Source organism: Camelus dromedarius, chromosome X (assembly GCF_036321535.1).
Source record: "Camelus dromedarius isolate mCamDro1 chromosome X, mCamDro1.pat, whole genome shotgun sequence".
Taxonomy (NCBI): Eukaryota; Metazoa; Chordata; class Mammalia; order Artiodactyla; family Camelidae; genus Camelus; species Camelus dromedarius.
The window spans coordinates 6,266,206-6,292,812 of record NC_087472.1 but is presented as its reverse complement, the minus strand read 5'-3'; the positions used below and the strand labels follow the sequence as shown (position 1 = coordinate 6,292,812).

At 39.9% G+C, this 26,607-nt stretch overlaps 1 protein-coding gene and 1 long non-coding RNA gene across 20 annotated transcripts in view; one reads left to right on the top strand and one right to left on the bottom strand.

Moving 5' to 3' along the window:
- The window catches only part of LOC135320170 (uncharacterized), an 83,282-nt gene extending 60,298 nt beyond the window's left edge, over positions 1-22,984 (bottom strand). Inside the window, exon 1 of the long non-coding RNA XR_010379410.1 lies at positions 22,655-22,984. This is a non-coding gene — a long non-coding RNA (uncharacterized LOC135320170). The remainder of the gene's footprint in view (positions 1-22,654) is intronic.
- A 385-nt stretch (positions 22,985-23,369) lies between these two features.
- The window catches only part of FMR1 (fragile X messenger ribonucleoprotein 1), a 36,900-nt gene continuing 33,662 nt past the window's right edge, over positions 23,370-26,607 (top strand). For 14 of the 19 annotated variants that reach the window (XM_031445542.2, XM_031445536.2, XM_031445532.2 and 11 more), the window contains exon 1: positions 23,371-23,514. In XM_031445542.2, the coding sequence (XP_031301402.1) occupies positions 23,464-23,514 (51 nt within the window). In that variant the 5' untranslated portion in view covers positions 23,371-23,463. Of the gene's footprint in view, positions 23,515-26,607 lie in introns of all 19 variants that reach the window. The other 5 variants (XM_031445540.2, XM_031445538.2, XM_031445544.2 and 2 more) reach the window with 1 other exon arrangement.

Here is a 26,607-nt window from a genome sequence, read left to right as displayed (position 1 = left end):
TTAAGAAGTCTGACAACACCAAATATTTGTCAGGATGCAGATCACTGGGAACTTCTGGTGGGAGTACAGACAGGTATAACACTTTGGAAAACAATTTGCATTATGTTATAAGGTTTAACATTCACATATTCTGTAAAGCAGCAATTCCACTCCTAGGAATATAGCCTAGATATATATGCATATATGTTCTTGCATATTTGCACCATGATTATACCTACACAGTTCATAACAGCAGAAAATAAAAATGGAAAAAATAAAACAGGTGAATAAAGACAAAACGGTGGTACATGTAGACAATGAAATAATATGTAGCAGAGAAAATAAATTCAGTATAACAACATGTAACATGAATAAACCTTATACACACAATCTTGAGTCAAAAAAAGCAAGTCACAAGACTACATCAGTATTTCATTTTTATAAAGCTCAAAAATAAGCAGATGTTTGTGTAAACACAAACACAAAATTCAGAATAATAGCTACCTCTGGGGGAAAGCTTGAGGATGGGAGAGGTAAGGAATATATAGGTGGGTGCACCACTCAGAGCCCTGTTCTAAACACTCTGTTACTAAGATTGGCAAGCATAGGACAGTCATAAGTTCAACTTCAATTCCAGCTTACCGCTCTGGTTTTGAGGTCCACTTGGGTTTATTCTCTGGGAATTGACCTTACTTTCTTTTGAGCTCAGATATGCTTTAATAGGATGTTTACGATAGTTTATCAAACATTCTCTGGTGGATTTTGTCACGGTACATCCTAAATCACTTTTCCAATCTCTTCTATGAAACTAATCTTCTCCAGTTTTCCACTTCTACTTTTGGTCATTATATACTAAAAAGAAATCAATGATCCCTCTGTTTTCAGATCTGCTGCCAAACACATGTATGTAATATTGACTTATAATTCTTTTAGTATATGTTACACACAAGTTTATGTCTCCTTTCTGCTTATAAATTTTACCAAAATTCTTCCACTTTTACTCCTTAGACTAGCAAAGAGTTTATCTAATTTATAGATATTTTCAAAGAACAAGCTTTTAGATTTTTATTCTACCTACTATAATTTTTGTTTCCCAATTTATTGATGTTAGCTTTTAGTCCTCTTAATTGCTTTTTCCTAGTTTTCCTGGTTTCTTTCATTGTTTTCTAATATTTTTAGATAAGTACTTATTTTCTTTATTTTTCTTTTTTTTTTAAATGAAGACATTTAAGGCCCTGAATTTTTCTCTGAGAACATATATTTTGGTATGAATTACTCATTGCTTTCTAAATAGTTTTCAATTTTTTTAATCCAAAAATTATTTAGAATTGTAGGGGATTTTTGATACCTAAGCAGACGAGTCATATTTATATTATTTATTTCAAATTTTATTTAAGCTAGATTAGTGAGTATAATCTATAAAGGAGCTACTTTTAAAACTCTGCTTCAATTTTCTTTTTGGACCAACTTGTGATTGACAGTGTAAATGTTCCCTTACTCCCCCACCCCCACATTACCCCCTCAAAATAGTATACTTACCAATACACACATAGATATTAACTTAAATTTATTTATTATGTTATTCAATTCCTCTATGTATCAGACAGGAATTATTTTCAACTGCTAGAAAAAGAATCAATATAACAGTAGCTTAAACAAGATAGTGGTTTACTTTCCCTCTCTCTCCCTCTCTCTCTCTCTCAGACACACACACACACACACACACACACACACACACACACACACACACACACACACACACAGAGCAAATTTGACAACAGATAGCCCAAGACTGATATGGAAGCTCTATGATGTTGCCAATGCTCTAGGTTCCTTTTTATCTTTCTGCTTTGCAATTTTGAGTGCCACTGTCCATCCTCAAAGTTGCTTCATGGCCAAAAGATGGCTGTTACTGTTTCAGCCATCACATCCAATATTCCAGGCAGAAGAAGGAGGGGAGGGAAAGGGCAAAAAAGATCTTACAGTGAAGTCAGCCTTCTTTGAAGATCTTTCCTAGAATCCCCACCTAATGATTTCTGTTTATAGACCAGTGATCACCCCTACTTTATGTATTTAGCTGTTATGTTGTTTACTGCATGTAGTTTTATGTTTATGTTTATTACAGCCTCACCCCTTACAATTACATAATGTCTTTCTTTGTCCCCTTTGGCACTTTCAATTTTAAATTCCTCCTGCATTCCTTTTATTTTTATTTGTCTAATATTTTTTGCTCATATCCTTAATTTCAATCTTTATCACTTTAAGTGTATTTTAATCTAATTGACAGTCTCTATATTTTAATGGGATAAATCAGTCCATTCAAATGCAATGTAAAGTCTGATGTGCTTGATTTTGCGATTTGCGTCTCGATTTATATTTACTATTTATTTTGCATTGCTGTTTGTTCTTTTTCCTTTCCTCTAATACACATATTTCTTTACTATCTATTTAAAATAAGATATCAAATGTTGCCTCCATCAAAATGCTCCATTTCCTCCCCCATTTTTCTCCATTCGAGTAAGATGAAACATTTAGAATACTTTCACTCTAGTCTACCCTCTTCTGCCTATCCTTTCAAAGGTCTTTATTTCCTCTCACCTCCAACCTTTCAACCTAACCCCTACATTTTGTGCTGGAACAATTCAATACCCACTTGAAAAAAAAAATGAAGCTCAACCCATACCTCCAACCTTATACAAAAGTTAAATTGAAGTGGATAATAGATGTAAATCTAAAAGCTAAAACTATAAAAATTCTAGAAAATAACACAGGGAAAAAGCTTTGCCACCTTGGTTTAAGCAAAGATTTTTTTTAGGTAGGAAACAAAGCACAATCTATAAAGAATAAATAAATAGGACTTCATCAAAATGAAAAACTACTGCTCTTCAAAAGACATATTAAAATAGCAAAAAGATAAGCTACAGACTGGGAGAAAATATTTCCAAAACACATATCTAGCAAAGGATATGTATCCAGAATAATAAGAGAAATAAACAACGTATTTTTAAGTGTGGGAAAGATTTTGAAGCAGCTTACCAAGAAAGAAAGAAAGAGAGAAAGAAAGAGAGAAAGAGAGAAAGAAAGAGAGAAAGAAAGAGAGAAAGAGAGAAAGAAAGAAAGAAAGAAAGAAAGAAAGAAAGAAAGAAAGAAAGAAAGAAAGAAAGGAAGGAAGGAAGGAAGGAAGGAAGGAAGGAAGAAAGAAAGAAAGAAAGAAAGAAAGGGAAAGAAAGAAAGAAAAAGAATACACAAGTGGATAATAAACACATGAACTCAATGTTCAAAGACTACTTATCAGGCAAATACAAATTAAAACCCAAATGTGATATCACTACACACCTATTAGAATGGCTATTTTTAAAATAATAATACCAAGTACCGGCAAAAAATGCTGAGAAACATACATTGCTGATGGAAATGCAAAATAGTACAGCCATTTTGAAAAAGAGGTTGGCAATTTATTATAAAGTGCACACTTACCATATGACACAGCAATCCCACTCCTGGGTATTTACTTGAGAGAAATAAAAAATTTGTATTCACACAAAATATCTCCATGTAAATGTTTATACCATGTTTATTCATAATCTCCCAAAACAGGAAACAACCTAAATGGCCTCCAAACAGTGAATGGATAAACAAACTGTGGTACATGTACACATGCACATAATGTAATACTACTCATCAATACAAAGTAAGGAACTAGTACTAATATATGCAACAATGGGGATGAACTTCAAATGCGTTTTGTTAATTGCAAAACTTCAGATTCAAAAGGCTACATACATATTATATGATTCCAATAATAGGACAACCTGGAAAGCGTAAAATTGTAGGGAAAGAAAATGTATCAGAGTGGTTGCCAGGGGCTGGGTGTGAGAGGGAGAGATTGTGGTTATACAACTGTAACTGTCAAAACTCATAAAAAGAACCATACAGTAAAAACAGTAAACTGTACTTTATGTAAAGTACATCCAATAATAAAAACAACCCAAAGAAACAATATAACCCAGTTTTGCACTCTGTGGTTACCTCATAATTAACACAGTGATAAAGCACAAAGTTCATTCCTTCCAAGTAATCTAATGAATACAACCCATAAGAGACTCAAGTGTGGGATATAGTTTTACCAGAACTGTAACGAGCCATCTAGGGGTTGAAATTCCTACTCAAACTTGGGTGGGACCAGGGCCAGTGATGTATTCTTCAGGAATTTTACTGCTTTAGATTAACCCTTTTCCAGGCGCCAGTAATACTAGCAGTTCTCATTTTGCGTGTCCAAACAGCACGTGCTATCAGCAGCAATCTGACTTGGGGGCAGGGCTCCATCAAGCTTGTCTTCCCAGAGTTCAGTGTTCTGAACAGTTTTTTCCCCCTAATTCTACATCTTCCCCAGGCCCATGTTCAGACTATTCTCTGAGCTCTGGAGCTGAGGAGCAGTGTTTCTTCACCAGGGCTTATCTGACTTCCTTTGCCTTTCTGACTCATGACATCTTTCACCTTGGCTGGCTCTGGCTGTGCGTGCAAGAGGAGTCCACTGTGACCTAGCAGGGTAGGGAGGTGGTGGTTCTCAGATGTCTTGCTGGATTTCTTCCTCCCACCCACCTCTCCCGTGTGCCCAAGAACTACTATTGCACCATGAACACAACAGATTGTTCTGTCCAATACTGTCCATTTAACAACCCTCCCATCTTTTACAATCTGCACTTCCCTAATTTTTGTTAAAGGGATAGTCTAAATTCTCTACTCGCCAGCTCAGATACCTCAGCCTCAAGCCAAGATTTTAAAACATTCTAAGAGGAAGAAAGAAAAAGAAAAGCAAACAAACTATTCTTTTCCCAGGACTGTAGCCTTGGAGAGGAACTATTCAATAACAACTGTCTGGGTTTATTGACAACCACCACCCCCTTCCTCCAAATCTGAGTTGCATCCTACTCCAACAGGATTATCTTCTCCCTTAAATAAAATCATATCTGAAGTAAAATAAATAGAGTGCTTAATTTTTTTTAAAGTTATACTTATTTTAATCCTTTAGGAAAATTGTCTCAAGGCCATTTCAGCACAGTACACTAGGAGAGCACAGATCATCAAGGAAATGCTGAAAGTTAGAGACCAACTGCTCAGTTCTATTAAAAGTCCAAACATTGTCTGATCTACCTGCCCAAAACACATGCATACACTCATTTATCTTTAAGAAAAATGTCAGACAGAAATTGTCTTTTGTACCATTAACCAATGGAAGTTTTATGTCTTTTTTACAATACATTTGGGGGGGCGGACGGTCACATTCCATGAAGAAAGTCATTTCTGAATTCTTGGCCTCTGACCATCATTTAAAAACAAAAGAATTCACTTACATAAATCACAGAGCTCAAAGATTCCAACTGCCTTTAAAGGGGAAAGGTTTAGGACACATTTTAAAAGAATTCCTTCTAACAAAAAAAAAAAAAAAAAAAAAAAACTTCTAACTTGAAGCCCATTTCTTCCTTAGCCACTTTTGCAGGGAAGTTAATAAAACCAAAGATTTTAAAACATTATTGGTATTACGATTATCCCTTCCTACACTTAAAACTTCAGATATTGACTGAAATTCCCTGGTTTTGTAATCTCTGTATTTCACACCATTTCTGCAAGGAGAGTCAGCTCCATGAAAGTTAACGCTTTTTCATCTCTGGTGGCACCACTTCCCACTTCTGAAAGCCCTGGTTGCTATCAAATCCCTGCATGAAAAGTTAGCAACTGTTCATTTGTTGGGGTCTCAAGGTGGTCCTCAAGGTGGCCCTAATTTCCTATATTACCATCTGCAGTATCGGAACTTGGGGCATCTAATCGAGATGCCTATTCAGGCTTCTGCCTGAAAATCAGGCTTTCCCTCCCTTCAGAGTTCCAACTCCCTTTTGCTGTTTAAAAAAAATAGAAATAAGAAATAAAATAGGCTAAAACAAAAAAGGAGGGCAGAAACATAATTTACTACTATGTTCCCAGTACAACAGAAAACTAGAAATACTTGGTAAACAGTCCTAAGGGCTATCACAGCATGGGAGCAGATGCAGCATAATTTGCCATGGCTTTTCCCTTGCTTCTAAGTTCCATTTGGGGGTGCAGCTGCTGGTAGCACTTTCCATGCAAGGTAGGGTTCCCCCAGATCAGGGAAAGTAGCTGTATAGTTGCTACACCCCTGCCCTTTTATTCTCAAACTCACATCACCTTCTGGACAATTTGAATAATCTGGTGCTTTCCTTTAAGGCAAAGTTTACAAACAATGAGCTCTCACAGTTCCCAACTGGAACTTGGCACCAGTCAGGGCCTAGAGCAGAGTCAGTGTCCTGGGGTCCCTGGGCAATGCTTCATCCCCCAGCTTTCTAGTGTCTGGAAAGCCCATCTCCCCTTGGTGACTCTCCCCGTCACCCAGTCGGGAGCTTGGTAACCTCCTTCAGTCTATAGACTTTAGTCACTCTCTCATTTCTTTACTGTGGACTCTCCTCCTCCTGGTCCATTTTCCTCCGCCTAGAATGCCTATCAGTTTGCACATTAATCTCCTGTGTCTGTTCTCCAAATGTATCTTTCTTTTCTCTCATGATTTCCATCCCTATTTTTTGTGTTTTGAGTCAATGTTCCAGGCCACAGATTTGATCCCAACAGTGACTGTTCTCTCCTTTAATTCATCTACTGTATTGTTTAGTTGGGAAGTCAACTTGTATAGCTTCAGACTTCTCCTTTGGGCTGCTCTCGGATCTCCTCCAATACTCTTGTTATTTTCTATTAACCTTGTCCCATTTTCCTCCCGCAGGTCGTTTACCTGGATATATTCTGACAAATATGATCTGTTCGTCCTCTCTGCTTGCTAGGCCCCTGGGCCGGTAGTTATTTTATTGGTGTTGTCTCCTGTTTGGGGCTCAGTTCAGGACTTTAGAGAGCCTTAAGTTGAAGCAGTTCTCTGGTTGGAGACAAGTGAAAAAGACTTAGCCCTACAGGTCAAGAACATGGAAGCAGATGGGGGTAAGGGGTAGAGCTCAGTGGTAGAGCATGTGCTTGAGGTGCTGGGTTCAATCCCCAGTACCTCCACTAAGGGGAAAAAAAAAGAATATGGAAGCAGATAGATTCCCAGTCCCCTGAGAGCTGCCACTGAAGACGCCTTCCTTCTGCTCCGACCGCAAAGCTTTGCCCAGGATGCACAGTGTCCTCCCCTCAGCCCAGGGCTCCTGGATGCTGATCTCCAGGAGTTTCTGCAACCCGCTGAGGAGAAAGTCCCACACCAGTTCTCTCCACTGGAGATTCCACAGAGCCCAAGGCCTTACTTGAAGCCACAAGCTGGAGATCTCAGCATCTGTTTACCTCAAGAGAAGTAGAGAGATTGAAATTTGGACCTAAATGTCCAAAGTCTCCCTCTCCACTCCCAAGACTTTGTAACTCTCATTAGGGAATTTCTTATTTTAAGCTATAAATTAACTTTCAACTTTAAAACTCTGCCTTATTTTCCTTTAGGTTTATGCAATCATTTTTCAGATATTCACTATGGTAAAGAAGTGTCTGATTTTTTTAAACTATAAAATTTGTAACATTTTTGGTGTTCTTCACATGGTCTTCTTATCACAAGACCTAACTGCCAGTGATCAAATTTACACCAGCCCCAAACCCTGGTACTGAAGAATTAATTTCTCCTGACTAATTAATTGGTCAGTTTCCACAAATAATAATAGTCCGTTTAAAATGTAGCTTGTTATTTTCTTTCTTATAACACAAGATTACCATTTACTTGGAGAAAGTAGCATTTTCAAAGCCACATCTTTCAAGCCAAACCGATTTTCATTTCCTTTTTTATCATATTGTATTTTGGTCAGCATCCATAAGTCAGATTTCATGTACTAAAAGAACCCAGCAAATAGCGATCAGTTCTAGAGTGAGGCCTCGCAAAACGCATTCTCATATAAACTGTGATTTTCAGGTCACACCAACCTAGGTGTCCAAAGAGAGTCACAATGGCCGTTGCATATTGCCGCTCCTCTGACCACGCTCCTGTACAATTCTGAGAAAATGTTGGTCTCTCAGTCTCTCAAAACGACTTCTGCTGAGTCCCCTGGCTGTGCTTCATGTGTTTTCTTAGAACCAGCCTTCTTGGCTCCTGGGGCATTTTATATTTCCTTCTTCTCCTGTACTAATATCTCCTATCACTAAAACTATGCTGCTATTCCCTCCGCCTTCCCATGAGACTACTGATGCTCAGGCCCATTGCTAAAGGTCCTGTGCTGAGCAAACCGAAGATGCACACTCCCATTGCTGCTAAAACAGCCAGTGTCATGTCCATTCATTGCCTGAAAAAAATCTTGGGCCCAATGCAACTGACAGATTCGATCCTCAGTGGTCCAGCTTTATGAGCTCTTTTACTGCTTCTCTTACATCTAGAATTCTGGCCTGATGCCAGGGGTTCTAGAGCCAGGAAACAATCTGAATGACTAATATCGTTCTATACTTAGAATCAGTCCTGTCCCATGGTGGCCTCAGTCCTTGGACCACATTTGCTTGATCTTTCTACTGCAAATCTCAGTTTTTCCTAATAGGCTTCTCATCTCTCATGAAAAGCAGGCTCTACGTAGGCCTTCTTCCCATCAGTTTTCTGGATTTGCCTAAATTCCAGCTGTGAAAATACCTTAGGCTCAGACTGGTACATTTGGACTCCACTCATTCTAATCATGGTTGCTGCTAATTAAATGTAATTAAATGTAAACACTTCATTTGTCATATAACAATTTTTCCTCCAACATTCCCTTAATTTTTCAATGAATTTTTAATGTTGGAATAATTTTCAATTCACAGAAAAGTTACCAAGTTAACATGGAGTTCTTATAGAACTCTCACCCAGTTTCCCCTAGGGTCAACATATCATATTGCCTTGTTACATCAGTCACAACTAAGAAACCAGCTTCTGTACATTAGTATTAACTAAACTACAGACTTTATTCACTGGTTTTCCCACTATCTTCCTTTTTCCCTCCCAGGATCCAAACCAGGATATCACATTGCATTCTGCCATCATGTCTTTTCAGTCTCCTTTTGTCTGTTAATATCCCCCAGTCTTTCCTTATTCCTTTAATTTTTAAATGGTTGAAATATTTTTATTTTTATGTCAGTTCTATAGGGGGAGTCTAAACCTTGCTATCCCTAGGTACTAAAGGTTATGGAAAATATTTCTTGCCATTAATTCTAAAAAGGAAGTTTTGTCAAAAAAGAAAGAGGAAGAAAGCTCTAGAATGTTGCTTTAGAATATAACCATCATAAATTATATTTCTGAAGTTGAGCTTTCTTTCACTCCTTTACAACAGGCAATCTATTCCTAGAGGCGAGAAGCAAAAATCTTTACCCTTGACTTACATCCTCTGCTCTGTCTACTAGTTTGCAGCTATGAGCCAGGGTTTCCCCAGCTATTACTGTTCCACGGTCAACACCGTGGACACAGAGTGTGGCACTCAAGTCAGCTGCACACCCAACACCATTCACAACTTCCTCTTCCAAAAGAAATCCAGTTTTGTTTAGGGCAGCAATGTTTCTGGCTGAAAAGTGGCAATCTTCAGGCTTCCTTGCAGCTCTGTACCATCTTGCTGGCCAATGTAACATCTTGCTGGCCAATGAGATGTAAGCAGACAACTACTGAATGGGGCTTTTGAGAAAGCTATGAATTTTCTGACTTAAAAAAAAAAGGAAAAATGAGCAGCTAGCAGACGCCTTGTGCACTCTATTCTTCCCTCTTTTTCCTTCATAAAATGTCAACTCATGGCCAAGAGGAGGAGTGGTCAACTTGTAAGCATGGGGACATAAAGGACAGTAAGCAGAAAGTAGAAGGAGCTCACATATCAGCTCCACACTGTCTGTCTCCAGAGTTTTTATTACATGTGAATAATAAACAAAATAATATAAAAATAAAACCCTTTACTTAAGTCAATATTTGTCAGTTTCAAGTGATATGTAATCAAATGTAATCATACTGATAAACAGAGCCACACTTGCAACATTCACTGACCCAGTACTACAGTAGACAGTGACAGTCAGTAACCACTTTGAATCATCTCTGAGAAATCAAGAAGATTAAAAAATGCCAGGATAATGGAGACAGACAATACTCCACATTTCAAAAAGGACATACGGACCTCCAAACTTAGTCAATTCCTGGAAGAACTCTGAACACGATTCTTACTAAACAAAGTCACACTTCCAAAGGACTTCAGTTACTGCCCTTCAGGTGAAAGTTCACTTAACTTCGGCAGCTCATCAAGCCCAGATGAATGATCAAGCCTAAGTCTGTTGTAGCTTAGAAACATTGCTCTGCCCTGGTACGAAGAGCCCTTCTTGGAATACTCCTTGATGTGAGGAGAATAAGCCGGTCACGTGTGCTGCTCCCCAGAGTGAGGAAACATTCTATGTGACTTTGTGGCTGGGGATGGCAACCAAGCAGAGAGCTAGATCCACAATCCTGTCCGAACATCATTAATACAACACTTATCATTTGCAGACACTGGTTAGGCTCTTTACATAGATTACATAGATTAACTCATTTGATGCTCAAAATGCCATATGAAATGCATACCATTCTTATCCCCATTTTACAGATGAAAAAGAAAACTGAAGCACAGAGAGATCAAATAACTTTCCCAAGAAGACTGGCTGAGAAAGAGTTTCTTATTTCTAATTCAGAAAACTTTAGAAATACATCCTTTAATTGGTTCCATCAAACCCCCACCTCCATGAATATTGTCTTTTTCTCATGCTACTGGTCACTGACACTTTGAACTTACACAGACTCAACATTCCCTCCCCATCTCATGAAACATATGTATATAACAAATGGCAATCAGCAAAGCTCCAGTCCTCAGTATTTCAACATTAAGACTAATTTTTCCTTTCATTCTTTGAACAGGGTAGGTATCAGCATAACTCTTCCGCTGTAGCTAAACTTATTCCTGCCTTTCCTAGTGTTTATCGATTGGATTGATTTCTTGGTTTTGTACCTCAGATTGCATATAGGTTACGTGCTCCATCAATCAGAAGTGCATATGGCTGCAGGTTATAGAAAAGCCACCTTAGGAAGACTTATTCAAATAGACGTTTATTTTTCTCATACAAGACGTCTGGTGGTAGGTGGCTGCTGGTAAAGGTTCACTGATGCCACTGTAAGTCTCCTGGTTACCCCCTCATGGTTTCCATAGTTTTAGGCATCACATCCATAATCAAGGCAGGCATTACAGAGGAAGAGGCAACATCAGCCAAACTTGTCCCTTTTTCTCAAAAAAGCATAAGCGTTCCCAGAAACTTCCAAATAAACTTATGCTTCCATCTTATTTGCAAAGAAATATGTCATGTGGTCACTCTAGCTGTAGGGTGGCTGGAAACATGCATATTTAGGTTTTCCAGCCTCCAGAGTAGAGGCAGGCAACGGGGAATGAAGCTGAGAATGAAAGTGGAGTTAGCCAACCCAGTGTCTGCCACAGAATGCATGCTTATTTGTTCTTAACAGATAAAGAGAAAATAATGTGATTATCTCATAGTGAAGCAGATACTAAACTGACCTTGAACATTAATACTTCACTTGTGCAGGTTTATTGGTGACACGTTTGGGCTATGAAATGAGTCCTGACACTGAACCCCAAGATATAGGAGAAATTTCAACCCAAATGTTAATATTGAACTCTGAAGTATAGAAAGCTTGGAAGTTGTCACTCCCAGCCTTACAACAAGAAAAACATTGAGTAAACCAAAAAGCAACGACTTTTCTTAGACCCAGAGAACTGAAGTCACAGGGCAAGCCAGCCCCAAAAGTGGAGAGACAGGTGAACATAGATAATCACAGCAGAGATCAGATTACCTGAGGCAGAAGCCACTGGAGCTAATTATTGGTAGGAATACTTAAATGGTGGTTTTGATGAATTGCTTGAGGCTCAGTGTAGACTAGCATCAGCATTGAAAACTCTTGGGGTACCAATCTTAGGGGAAGGCCTACAGTTTCATGGTTTGTGCCTCCAGGAACCACCCCTACTCCAGGTTGTCAGGGTGAAAGTCAGAAAAAAAACTCCCTCCTGTTTCCTGCAGGAGAAGGGGGAATACAGCCATTCTGAAATGCACCCAGTGTTCTCTGTAACAAAGGCCTGCCCCTCAAGGGAAATCACCTTAACAGAGCGCTTCCTAACCTGGGAGAGGAGCTATTAGCCAGTGCTAGTCCCCTCTAACCTCTCACCTAAAGGAAGGGAAAAAAGCTAAAAAATGCTTCTGAAGATCACAGCCCAGGAACTTAGGGCCACTAAAAATCTGGGAGTTAATCATAAGATGATAGAATGCTCCCCCCCCCCCAACACCTTGCCACCACATCAACAGGGATCCAGTATAATAGTGGATTAGAACTAAAAGAGCTGAGAGACAGACTATACAAGAAGGAGTTCTTGGACAACAGACTGAAGATTTCTAGTCAAGATAGCAGAGTGGTAGGACAGCGAGTTTGCCTCTCCTCGCGACTACAACGAAACCACAACTGAATGCTAAACAACCACTGAAAAAAGACTGGAACCTAGCAAAAAAGACCTTCTACAACTGGAAACATAAAGAGGGAACCACAGAAGGATGGTAGGAGGGGCATGTTCATAATATAATTGGGCCCCATACCCCCTGGGTGGGTGACCCACAAGCTGAAAATTTAAGTCTCAGAGGCCCTCCCACAGGAGTGAGAGCTCTAACCCTCACATCAGGCTCCCCAGCTCGGGTCCTGGCATTGGGAAGAGAAGGAGACCCCAGGACATCTGGTTTTGAAGGCCAGTGGGACTTGGCTCTGGGAGCCTCACGGGACTGGGGAAACGGAGACTCCATTCGCTTGAGAAGCGTACACGGAAACTCACATGCATGAGGTCCAAGGGCAGAGGCAGTGATTTCATAGGAACCTGGGCCAGACCTGCCTGCTGGATTTGGAGGGTCTCCTGGGGACATAGGGGACGGCTGCGGCTCACTCAGGGGACATAAAAGCTGGTGGTGGACATTCCAGGAGTGTTCATCTACATGAGCTTTCCTGGATGCTGACATCTTGATTGGATCATTAGCACCAAGACCTAGCCCCACCCAACAGCCTGTAAGGAAGCCTCAGGCCAAACAACATACAGGGTGGGAGCACAGCCCCACCCATCAGCAGACTTCCTAAGCCACAAAGGCCTCTAGACACAGCCCTGCCCACCAGAGGTCCAGGACCAAGCTTCACCCAGCAGTGGGCAGGCACTGGCTTCTCCTGTCAGGAAACCTGCATAAGCCTCTAGTCCAGCATCATCCACCAGGGGCAGATACTAGAAATAAGAAAACAACAATCCCAAAGCCTGTGGAAGGAATACACAAACACATAGAAAGATAGAAAATATGAGGCGGCAAAGGAATATCTCACAGGTCAAGGCAAAAGATAAAATCCCAGAAGAAGAAATAAGTGATGAGGAGGTAAGTAATTTACCTGAGAAAGAGTTTAAAGTAATGATGGCCAAGATGTTCAGGGAACTCAAGAGGAGTGTAAGATGCACAGAGAGAAGTTTTTAGCAGAGTTGGAAAATATAAATAATACCCAAACAGAGTTGAAGAATAAAATCACTGAAATGAACAATACACTAGAAGGAACCAAGAATAGACGAAATGAGGCAGAAGAACGGATCAGTGAGCTAAAAGACAGATTAGTGGAAATCACTACTTCAGAACAGAAAACAGAAAAAAGAATAAAAAGGAATGAGGATAGTTTAAGAGAACTCTGAGACAACATGAAGTGCTCTAATATTCACATTATAGGGGTCCCAGAAAGAGAAGAGAGAGAGAAAAGACTTAAGAAAATTTTTGGAGAGATAATCACCAAAAACTTCCCCCTTTCCCAACTTGGGAAAGGAAACAGTCACCCAAGTCCTGGAAGCACAGAGTACCACACAGTATCAACCCAAAGAGGAACACACCAAGGCACATAGTCATCAAATTGACAACAATTAAGGATAAAGAGAAAATATTAAAATTAGCAGGAGAAAAGTAACAAATAACATACAAGGGAACTCCCATAAGGTTATCAGCTGATTTTTCAGTAGAAACTCTACAGGCCAGAAGGGAGTGGCACAATATATTTAAAGTGAGGAAAGGGGGAAACTTACAACCAAGAATACTCTATCCAGCAAGGCTCTTGTTCAGACTTGATGGAGAAATCAAAAGCTTCACAGATAAACAAAAGCTAAAAGATTTCAGGACCACCAAACCAGCTTTACAACAGATGTTAAAGGACGTTCTCCAATCATCAAACCATAAAAAAAGAGAACAAAAAGAAGAAAGAGGGGGGAAAAAAGAGACCTACAAAAGATTGCTTTGGCTGTTCGGGGTCTTTTGTGGTTCCTTTTAAATTTTGAAATTGTTTGTTCTAGCTCTGTGAGGAATGTCGTGAGTATTTTGATGGGGGTTGTGTTGGATCTGTGGATTGCTTTGGGCAGTGTGGCCATTTTGATAGTGTCGATTCTTCCACTCTAAGAGCACAACTCAAACTGAGGGCCATTTTACAAACTATTCTTTAATCTTGAAATGTGTCCAGGGCATGAAAATCAAGGTAAAACCAAAGAACTGTTGTAGATACATGGCAATTACAGAACAACACAGGTTTCAACTGCATAGGTCTACTTATACATAGTTTTTTTCAATAATAAATACTACAGTACTATCCAACCTATGGTTGAATCCATGGATCTGGAAGAACCCTAGATTCAGAGGAACCATGAATACATAAGAATGGCGATATAGAGAGTCGACTATAAGTTATACTTGGATTTTCGACTGTGTGTAGAGTTAGCATGCCTAACCCCAATGTACAGGGGTCACTCATAAATGTAAAAATATTATTCTAGACTGGATCCATTTGCTATAAATGGCTTTACAAGGATAGAGTATCCTTGGCCAAACTCAAATAGAGTATCAGGATTAACTAGTAGTATTTTATTGATGTTTTATTGATGTTAACTTCCTGATTTTGATGTTGATATTGTCATTATGCAGGAGAGTGTCCCTATTTGCAGGAAATACACAACGGATGTATCTGGAAGTAATGGGCATCAGATCAGGAACTCACTTCCTCAACAGATCAGGAAAAAAACCTCTGTGTTGCACTTAAATTTTTTCTATAAGTTTGATATTGCTTGATAACAGAAATAATAAAATATGTATACACATAAAAAGGACAAATCAGTAGTGTAAGCAAAGAGATGAAATCTCTAGTCTATAAATGACAGAAATTAATAAAACCACACTGTAACAGAAACGAAGAATGCCTTAGATAGGTTCATCAGCAGACTGGACATGGCTGAGGAAAGAATCAGTGAGCTTGAAGGTATATCAATGGAAACTTCCCAACCAGAAATGCAAAAAGGAAAAAAATAATGAACAAAGATAAAAACAAAAGAGAATATCCAAACATTGTAGAACAATTACAAAGAGTGTAACACATGCATAATGAGAACACCAGAAGAGGAGAGAAAGGAGCAGAAGAAATATTTGAAGTAATAAAGGCTGAGAATTTTCCAAAATTAATAACAGACACCAAACCACATCTCTAGAAATCTCAGAAGACTTCCAGCATGACAAATACCCCAAAACCCACACCTTCATGTTGAAACTGAAGAATATTAAAGACAAAGAGAAAACTTGGAAGAAACTAGGGGAAGGGGGAATTTCCTATAGAAGTATAAGGATAAGAATTATCTGTCTTCTCATCAGAAACCATGTAAGGAAGAATGAAATAAGATATTTAAAGTGTTGAAAGGGAAAAAAAAAAAAACTAGAATTCTGTATCCAGTGACATTATCCCTCAAAAGTGAAGAAGAAATAAAGACCTTTACAGCCAAAGATTGAGAAAAATATTTTTAAAAAAAGAAATATTAAATTTCTTCAGAGAGAAAGAAAATGGCACAGGTCGGAAACTCAAATCTGCATAAAGAAAGGAAGAGCTTTTGGGAAGGAATAAATGAAGATAAACTAAACACTTATTTTTCTTAATCTTAATTGATCTAATAGACATAACTGTCTTTTCAAATCAATAACAGCAACAACGCATTGATGATTATAGTACAGGGATAAGTGAAATTAAATAGGATGAGGGACAAGAGAAGGGAACTGGGAATATTCTTTAATAAGTTACCTGCACTATCCATAAAGCAGTATACTGTTATTTGAAAGTAAACTTAAATTAGCTGTAAATACATATTGCAAATTCTAGGGAAGCCACTAGAAGTTTTTTAAAGAGGTGTAATTAATATCCTAGCAGAGGAGAAAACATAGAATCATATAAATTCTTCAATTAAAACCAGAGAAGCCAAGGAGAGGAAGAACAAAAAAAGAAACTAAAAACAAGCGCAATGAATAGTAAACAGTTACAAAATGGTATATTAATCCAACTATAACAGCAATCACTTTAAATGTAAATGGTCTAAATACCTGAATTAAAAGACAGAGACAAAGTGGATTTAAAAAGAAAATACAACTATATGTTGTCTAAAAGAAATCTACTTTAAAGACATACCTAGACTAAAAGTAAAGGAGTGAAGAGAGATCTATCATGCTAACACGAATCAAAAGAAAGCTGGATTAGCTATGTTAATTTTAGGTAAAGTAGACTTCAGAACAAGTAACATTATCAGGGATAAAGAGAGAAATTACATAATGATACACAAGTCAATTCTCTAAGAAGAAATGTTAAATGCATATGCAGCCAACAAGAGTGTCAAAATATATGAGGCAAAGGCTGATAGATCTACAAGTAGAAATAGATCCATTGTTATATTTGGAGACTTAAACACCCCTCTGTCAGTAACCAATAGATTTAGAAGGCAGAAAATCAGTAAGGATACAGCTGAACTGAACAGCTCCATAATCAACTTGATCTAATTGGAATCTATAGACTATTTCATCCAACAAGAGCAGGATTCTTCTCAAGTTCACATGGAACATCCACCAAGAATGGTCCATAAAACATATAACAAATTTGAAATTATACAAATCATACAGACCACAATGGAATTAAACTAGAAATTGATAACAGAAAGATAATTGGAGAATCCTCAAATATTTGGAGATTAAACAACACTTCTAAATAACACATGGGTCAAAGGAGAAGTTTCCAGAGAAATTTTAAAATATTTTATACTAAATGAAAAAATAGAACTTACCAAAATTTATGGGATACAGCAAAAGCAGTGGTTAGAGGGAGATTTATATAACAGGAATGAACAATTGGAATTTGAAATTAAAAATACAATACCAGTTACATCAGCACCACAAAATGAGATACTTAGGCATAAATCTTACAAAATATGTACAGTATCTACATAAGGAACACTACAAAACCTTGATGAAAGAAATCAAATGGAGAGATAATTCCATGCTCATGGATAGGAAGATTCAATATTGTTAAGATGTCACTTCTTTCAACTAGATCTATAAATTCAAATGCAATCTCAATCAAAATCCAGCAAGTCACTTTCTGGATATTGACAAACTGATTCTGAAGTTTATATGGAAAGGCAAAAGGCTTAGCCTATAGCAAATACAATATTGAAGAACAAAGTTGGAGGACTGACTTTAAGACATATTTTAAAGCAACACTAATCAAGACAGTGTGGTATAGATCAATGAACAGAACAGAGACCAGAATTAGATCCATGCAACTATAGCCAAATGAGCTTTTCCAAAGGAGCAAAGGCAATCAATGAAGAAAAAATAGTTTTTTCAAAAAAATAGTGCTAGAATGATTAGACATCTATATGCAAAAAATAAATTAAAATAAGCCTAGACACAGACTTTACACTTTCCACAAAAACTAACTCAAAATGTATCATATCCAGCAATCCCACTCCTGGGCATATATCTGGAGGGAACTCTAATTCAGAAAGATACATGCACCCCAATGTTCATAGCAGTACTATATACAATAGTCAAGACATAGAAGCAACCTAAATGTCCATTGACAGATGACTGGGTAAAGAAGTTGTGGTATATTTATTCAACAGAATACTACTCAGCAATAAAAAAGAATAAAATAATGCCATTGCAGCAACATGGATGGACCTGGAGATTGTCATTCTAAGTGAATTAAGTCAGAAAGAGAAAAATACTGTATGATATCACTCATATGTGGAAGAAAGAAAGAAAGAGGACACTAATGAACTCATCTACAAAACAAAAACAGATTCCCAGACATAGTAAACAGTCTTACAGTTATCAGGGGAAAAAGACTGGGAAGGGATAAATTTGGGAGATTGAGATTTGCAAATGTTAACCACTATATATAAAAATGGATTAAAAAAAGACAAATTTCTTCTCTATAGCACAGGGAACAACATTCAATATCTTGTAATAACCCTTAATGAAAAAGAACATGAAAACAAATATATATATATAACTGGGACATTATGCTGTACACCAGAAACTGACACATTGTAACTGACTATACTTCAATTTAAAAAAAAATGGATCATAGACCTAAATGTAAAACGCAAAACTATAAACTTCTATGACACAGGAGAAAATCTAGGTGAACTTAAGTTTGGTAATGACTTTTTTGGATACAATTCTAAAAGCATGACCTGTGAAAGAAAAAAACTAATTAAGTTGGACTTTTTTTAAAATTAAAAACCTCTACTCTGTGAAAGACTGTTAGGTGAATGAAAAGACAGCAACAGACTGGGAGAAAATACTTGTGAAAAAACTCTGATAAAGGGCTGGTATACAAAATATACAAAGAATTATTAATACTCACTAATAAGAAAACAACCCAATTTTAAAATGGGCAAAATATCTGAATAGAGACCTTACCCAAGAAGATATACAGATGGCAATAAAGCATATAAAAAGATACTCAACATCATCAGTCATTAGGGAATTGCAAATTAAAACAACAGTGAGATACCACTATACACCTATTAGAATGGCCAAAATCCAGAACACTGATAACACCAAGGATTAAGTTGGGCTGGCGAGGATGTGGAGCAACAGGAACTCTTATTCACTGCTGGTGGGAATGCAAAATGGTAGACACTGTGGAAGATGGTTTGTAGTTTCTTATAAAACTAAACATATTCTTACCATAAGATTCAGCAGTCGCACTCCAAGGTGTTTACACAAATGAGTTGAACACTTATGTCCAAAACAAACCTGCACATGGGTACTTATAGCAGCTTTATTCATAGTCGCCAAAACTTGGAAGCAACCAAGATGTCCTTCAGTAGGTGAACGGATAAATAAGAAGTGATACATCCAGACAACAGAATATTATTCACCCCTAGCAAGAAATGAGCTATCAAACCGTGAAAAGACATAGAGGAACCTTAAATGCTAAGTCCAAGAAAAAGCTACATACTGTATGATTCCAACTCTATGACATTCTGGGAAAGGCAACTCTATGGAGACAGTGAAAAGATAAATGGCTGCCCAGGGTTAAGAGGTTAAGTTCATGAACAAATAGGTGGAGCACAGGGGATTTTTTTAGGGTGGTGGAACTGTCCTATATGATACTATAATGGGGAGGGTACATGACATTATGAATTTGTCAAAGCCCATACACTATATAACACAAAGAGTGAAACTTAATGTAAACTAATGTATGGACTTTAGTTAATAAAAGGTATCAATTTTGGCTCATCAATGATAACAAATGTACCATAGTAATGCAAGATGTGAATAACAGAGGAAACTGGGAGAGAGGTGTCAGGGAATTGATATGGGAACTCTCTACTATCTGCTCAACATTCCGGTAAATCTAAAATTGTTCTAAAACATAGGTTATTATTTAAATATTTTTCCTAAAGTCTAGTTCAAAGGAGTTGAGTGTTCTAGTTCAATTGTAGAGTGTGTCACAAAAGAAGTAAGGCCTTAGCTGGGTCCAAGAGGTACATAGGATTTCTAGGGTTGGAAAGGACAAAGGGCATTTCTCTTGGGATTGAGGCATCAAAAAGACTTAAAAGGGCTCAAATTTCGAAGGAGCAGGAAATAACACAGAATAAATCAATGCAAAGACAACAGGCAATCATTTAATGGAAGCTAGGGGCCCAGACAAGTCTAGAAGTGCTGAAGCATCATTCCAGTATCAGATAAATATAAGCATGGAGCAGATTTGACCCAAGCTGGGTCCTCAACACATATTCATTCATTCTTTCGATAAATATTTAGTAGGCACCTGCTATGTTCCAAACACTGTGGTAGGCTCTGGGGACAAGCAGTAAATAAAAGAAACAAAAACCTGTTTTCACCGAGCTTACATTCTAGTGACAGGAGACAGAACCTGCCTGATGTTTTCAAGAAACAGCAAAAGAGCCAGTATGGCTGGAATGGAGGGAGGTAGAAGGTGAGATGGAGGAGATAACAGAGGCCAGTGGGTGAAGGGCACTGAGGCCAGAATAAATAAGGACTTTGGCCTTTACCCTGAGGCATTTAGGGAACAATTAGAGGGTTTTGAATAGCAGAGTGACTTGATTGACCCCCGAATAGGGTCTGTCTCTGTGTTGAGAAAAGACAGGGGATAAGAGTGGTTGTAGGGAGACCAGTGAAATGGTTACATTAATCCAGGTAAGAGAGGACAGGGATTTGGACCATGGTTTTAGCAGTGCAAGTGGTGAGAAGTAGATCGTGGACTCTGAGAGGATTTGCTGATGGATTCGATGTGTGAGAGAGAAGGTCAAAATGACTCAGTTTTAGGCCTGGGCAACTTCCTGGAAGAAGGGGTTGCCAGTGACCCAGAGAGAGAACAATATGGGAGGAACAAACTCACCAGCAGGGCTGAGCCCGGGTCTGAATTCAGCCAAGCTGTCCTGCTAGGAGGAATTCACAATCCAATGAGGGAAACAGAAATATAAGTGATTCCAGTATGTTAAGCATCACAGTAGAGGTATTCAACATTACTGAGTCCCTGCTACATGCCAAGCAGTGTGGTGAGGAAGCAGGAGGTATGTTCTTTAAGAACACAAAAAAATTTTTTGCAAAGGTTTGTAAAGACATTCACAGGAGTTTTCACCACAATGTGACATCAGGGAGCTGGCAATAACCTAGACACCCATCACTAGGGAAATCATGGTGCACACACAGCAACGTGCATATAGCTCAAGAACGCAGTGCTGAGTGAAAACAGCGGTAACAGAGATTTACAGTCCGGTACCATCACCATAAATGTAAAAGGGGTGCACACAACACTGCATGTCTTAAAGTATCCACGATCTTTATCAAATACATTGCAATTTGTGTCTGAAAGAAGAATGAGAGTGGGTCTTGAGGAAGACAAGGGAAAATAATACAAACAATATAAAATAACATAAATAAGAGAGGGGCCTTTGCAGGGACTGATGATGACAATGTGTCGAGAATTGAGGAGCAAAGCTAACTCTCTGCACCTGAGATACAAGTAACACGCTAATAGGAATCCAGCTGATGACCATAATAAGATTATTTGTGGGGGCCAAGAAGCATGTGTAGAGACGTGAAGGCATGAAAGTGCATCACAGGTTCAGGAAACAGCACTAAGTTTAGTGCGGTGTGTAGTGGTTGTGAACGGCTGATAATATTTGAAAGCCCCAAGTAAACTGAACAACACCCTACACATGGAAAGTATAATCATTCTAATCAATCTGTCCCCATTCACTACATCGGGGTTAAAGCTCACTCTCGGCCCCGCTTCCATACCTATGATGAGATTCTCTTTCGGCCCTATTGGAATCTTTGCATCTTGTGACTACTCCAGAGACCGTAGTTCAATAGGTCATTCCTGTTTACCGTGGCCTCAAGGAATGTGGCCCTTGATCTGAGGCTTTCATGCTGGAGCTCTGGCTAGGAGTGGGGTGGGAAGGGAACTGGAGGCCCAAGGATGCCTTGCATTCTGGGGCACCTGCCTGGGGCAGTTCAAACCACCGCCACCAACTCAGTGCTGCCAGTTAATTCTCACTGGTCACATTCCAGCTGGAGTCATTTTCCAGCTCTGACCACCCCTCCCCATCCCAGACTGGATCCTGTCCCACTATCCTAGGTGGATCTATTCTTCATAGCCTTTATCACAGTTGCAACTCCAGGTTTACTTTTCTGATAATTTGATTTATGTCCATCTATGCCTCTGGGTTCCAAGTTCAATGCTGGCAGTCTTTTCTTTCTTTTTCTCTTTTACCAATGTTTCACTAGCAGCTAGCACAGTGCCTGGCATATGGTAGGGGCTCAATAAACTCAGTTGAATAGAGGCCTTCCAAAGGAAACCTAGGTCAATGTGGATACAAGCACGGTGCAGAAGAAGGAATGAGAGTTGGGTTTTTTCACACTGTGGAGGGTAAAGGGGAAGAGCTGCAAGGAAACAAGTGCACGGCCCTGTAGATATGTCGCCTGACTGCTGTCCACATGCCCACCCCACCCTCTGGTACAGGGTGGGCATACACCATGCGTGAACTACCAGGAAGGTAAACTGTAAAGCAATTAGCAAGTGTTTAACAGATTTTTTTCTTTTTTTACGTATGCCAAGTAAAAGTATGAAACTGAAGCGAGGGAAGTATGTGGTCAGTGCTGGGTCTGAGGGAAGACTAACATTTCCAGAGATCCTGACACAATGCACTGGCTCTCAGAGGACACAGGATGTGTCCACAGGACAGCCCAAAGTCTCCTGGGGAGGGGGCGGCGTTATTCTCACCTTCTGCCTCTAAGGGTCACACAAGTCTGGGTCACGGTGGTTGCCACTGTCACTAGTTCAAAGTCTTCTTCAATCTATCTTCAAACTAATTCTTCACCTTTATTCTTGTCCCCCACTGAACCTCCAGCTCAGTCAGGCTCTGCCCCACTTTAAAAAACAAAAACAACCTCCAACCCAAGCCAGCCCGGACTCAGGTAAGTGAATACACTTGATGGCTACGGAGGCCCCTTCCCACTCCTCGGCTTCCCCGTCTAAAGGAACAGGCGCTCTGGACCTCGCCAGGCGACGCGAAGCAGCGCGACCTCAGCCAGCGGTGCGACCTGTCGCCGTCCTTCTCGCTTCCCGCCCGCCGCCGAGCCCACGCACGCAGAGCCCGCTCGCCTTACGTCGGGCCCGGCCCCCCCCAACCCCACCGGCCGGGCTCCAGCAGCGCGCAGGCGCGCGCTCCTGGGCCCGCGAGGGGAAAGAGGGCGGGGCCGAGGGGGCCGAACCCGCGGGGGGAGGGGCGGCGCCGGTCACGTGACGCGGTTTCACTGTTTACACGCGGAGCGGCCGGAGCGTTCGGCCTCAGTCAGGCGCTCGGCTCCGTTTCGGTTTCACTTCCGGTGAGGGGCCGCCTCGGAGCGGGCGGTGAGCCGACGGCGAGCGCAGGAGGCGGCTGTGACGGCGGCGCCGCTGCCGGAGGGCGTGCGGCAGCGCGGCGGCGGCGGCGGCGGCGGCGGCGGCGGCGGCGGCGGCGGTTGGGCCTCGAGCGCCCGCAGCCCACCTCTCAGGGGCGGGCTCCCGGTGCGAGCAGGGCTGACGAGAAGATGGAGGAGCTGGTGGTGGAAGTGCGGGGCTCCAATGGCGCTTTCTACAAGGTACTTGGCTCCAGGGCAGGCCCCATCTTCGCCCTTCTTTCCCTCCCTTTTCTTTTGAGCCTCGGCCGGAGACAGGCCCGGGGCCCTCTTCCTGAGCGCTGCGCCCGGGGGCCAGGGCGCGCTCGGCGGGATGTGGTTTGAGAGGGAGGGAAGGACCGGACTTAGGGCCTGTAGGAAGCCCCTCGAGCCTCGCTGCCTCTCCTGCGTGAGGCCCCGGCGCCTGTCGAAATTAGAAGCGGGCAAGGAAAAGGGGGTGCCCTTTCGGGGGCCGAGCCCCGGCAGGGAGAGCTGGGGATGGGCGAGGGCCGGCGGCAGGTAGGGGATCCAGGCGGGAAGGGCCGGTATCCGCACGAAGTGACGGTGACGGCTTATTTTCTCTTTTCTTAAATATCTTCTCTCAGTGGGATCCGGGCCTGACGTGTGGGTAGTTGCCGAGGAGCGGGGGGCGCTTCCGTCAAGCCACCTCCTGCCTTGCGAAAAGGGTTTGAGATCTCCTTTGGCTTCTCTTTTCCGGTCCAGCATTGGGACTTCGGAGAGCTCCACTGTTCTGGGCGAGGAGTGTGAAGAAAGAGTAGTAAGAAGCTGTAGTCGGTACCAGGTCACAATGGCAACAAATTTTTAGTGGCCTCTCTCTCTGGGTTTCAGAAGAGATTTTAGATCCAAAAGTTTCGGGAGGACTCTGACATACCCGAGTAGTGCTTTAAAGAAGTTGGTAATCTTGAATATTCGTGGTCCCCTTCCCTTGTTAAAATGTGGGAAATTCAGAAATACAGATGCTTCAGCGTCTAAAAACACTGGCAACTCTGCCACTTAAGAAAAAAAATTAACTCTCCAAAGGCCTGAATATATGCCATGAAACTTCAGGAAATTAACTGAGAGTATATAATTACTAGGGATTTTTTTCAAGTGAGTGGAAATGATTGTTCTGTGCTCCAAGTACTTGACTATCTTCTCTGAATGTGTAATGTTGCAGTGGATTGTATTGTTGAGGTTTTAAATAGGCATGCGTGGTTTTACTGCAAGTTTTTCTTTTGTAAGTTACACCATTGCAGAACAACTAATATCTTACATTTTTCAAAAGGTTTAAAAATATTTTCATGTGTTGGCAGTGCGTGTGTTGGTCAGTTTATAAGTTTTCGTTTCCTCTTGAATGTCTCTAACTTTTGTAAGTAATATCTCACCTTACTATAGTATTTTGGCATCAGAAGATGCACATAGAAGGAAGCTTGGAAATTAAATATTGCTATTGTCCAAACGCAATTCTTAAATTTATTTAGAATAACATAAACATTTCAAACGAGCTATAGGAAAATAAACATTGGCTTAACTATGTTATGTGTTTACCAATTTTATGGAGCTATTTGGAGATTAGTGTATATCATTAGTGAGTAAAGTGTGTAAATTGTTCCATACTTTTAGCAAAATGATAAAACCTTTAGCTGTAAAAAGAAGAAAAAATAACCCAGCATTTATGTTCTTAACAGCCTCACCAATAAAAAACTGTTCCAAGTGACTCTGCAGTCAAAATTCTGGATGCATTTATTTCAGTGATCCATAATTTCTGTTGGTTAGTTTGTGTAAAATTGTTCTCTAATTTCTTCTGGTTTGTGTAGAGTCATTGTTTCCTAGATTGGTAGTTTTGCTTGCTAGATTTGTGGCACTAACTGTAACAAATATGAGCAGGGGCTAATGGTTGAGCAGTGTGCTAATTTGTGATACTAGCTTAGACAGGATGCCACTCTTACTTTTTTAGTGGAGTTTGTTTGCTATAGAGGGCAAGTAGCACATCCTGGTCTTGAAGGATTCATTGTTCCATTCCAGCAATCTATGATTTGCTCCCATGATTTGGCTTGCAAACTTATTGGAATATAAGAAATGCCCTCTATCTCTCTTCTTAATCCCCCCTATTTTTGTTTTTTAACAAAGTTGTTTACTTCGAAGGTGAATAAAAGGAATGTGTTGTCCCTTAGTTCCTTGAGGGGAAATGTGAAACATGAACAGCCGTGTGCACAGAAATTGCTATTATGTTTTTTTAATTAAGGTTTATTTTAAGAAAGCCTCAAATGGTCTGTATTGGTGGAAAAATGGTTTCTATAATGAAAAGGTTTAAATTTTTATACAGCTCACAATATTGATACGAGTCATAAAAGTAAAGTAGAAGTAAAAGTAAACTGAGTTGCCTGTCCAGTGGGAAGGGCAGAAAGGAGGGGAAATAAAGACCAATAAAAATGAACTGTTATGGAGAAATGTTACATTTATGAGAAAATTAGGAACCTGGGTTCATCAGATTGTAAAGCCTTAAAGAACTAAACAACTCAGATGGCTTCAGTATAATTGAATTCAGACTTTGATTTGCCTAACAGAACCCCATGTTGCAAGGTACAATTCTCCATCTTCTGAGCACATGGTCCAGATTTGCAGTATAGACTGGGTAGAGTGTAAACTGGGAACAATTGGATTGTTTTCTCTAAAACATTAACTCAAACTTAGGATTCAGAATTAACAGAATGGTGAAACCTAAACCCTAAGATTGTAACAGCTTATTTCTATTTTTCCCTCTGGTGTTTATTCTGAAAAACTTGAAAGAAGTTAGGTTTAGTAACTGTCAGAGCCACTACTTGTGTGCTTAGGGATTTCTTTGACTTAGAAAAAGTTAGTCACATGTACAACTTACAGAGCCTTATGTTATTTAAGACATGATGACACTTGAATTATACCTCACAACATTTTTACAAAGCATTTCCTAAGCAAATAATGTTGAAATAAGGTCCTATTGTAGGGAAATGTACAATCAAGGAAGTTTTTTTTAATGAAGACGTTAGTGGCCCAACATGTCAGCTACATAGCCTGTAAGAAATCAGTTTTACCCACAAATAAACTTGCATAAAGCACTATTCACATTTTCTCTGAAGTCTCTAGATCTAACTTTGCATACAGGTGTTATTCTTTACTTCGAGGAAGTAAATTATTCGGGGCAAACACATTTTTTTCTTCCCAGGCTAAATAACCTTTCTAGTGTTTAGTATCTTTGTGGAAGCATCATTATTCTCCTTTTGAACTGAGCATTTTTCAGCTTTGTACTCATGCACTTTG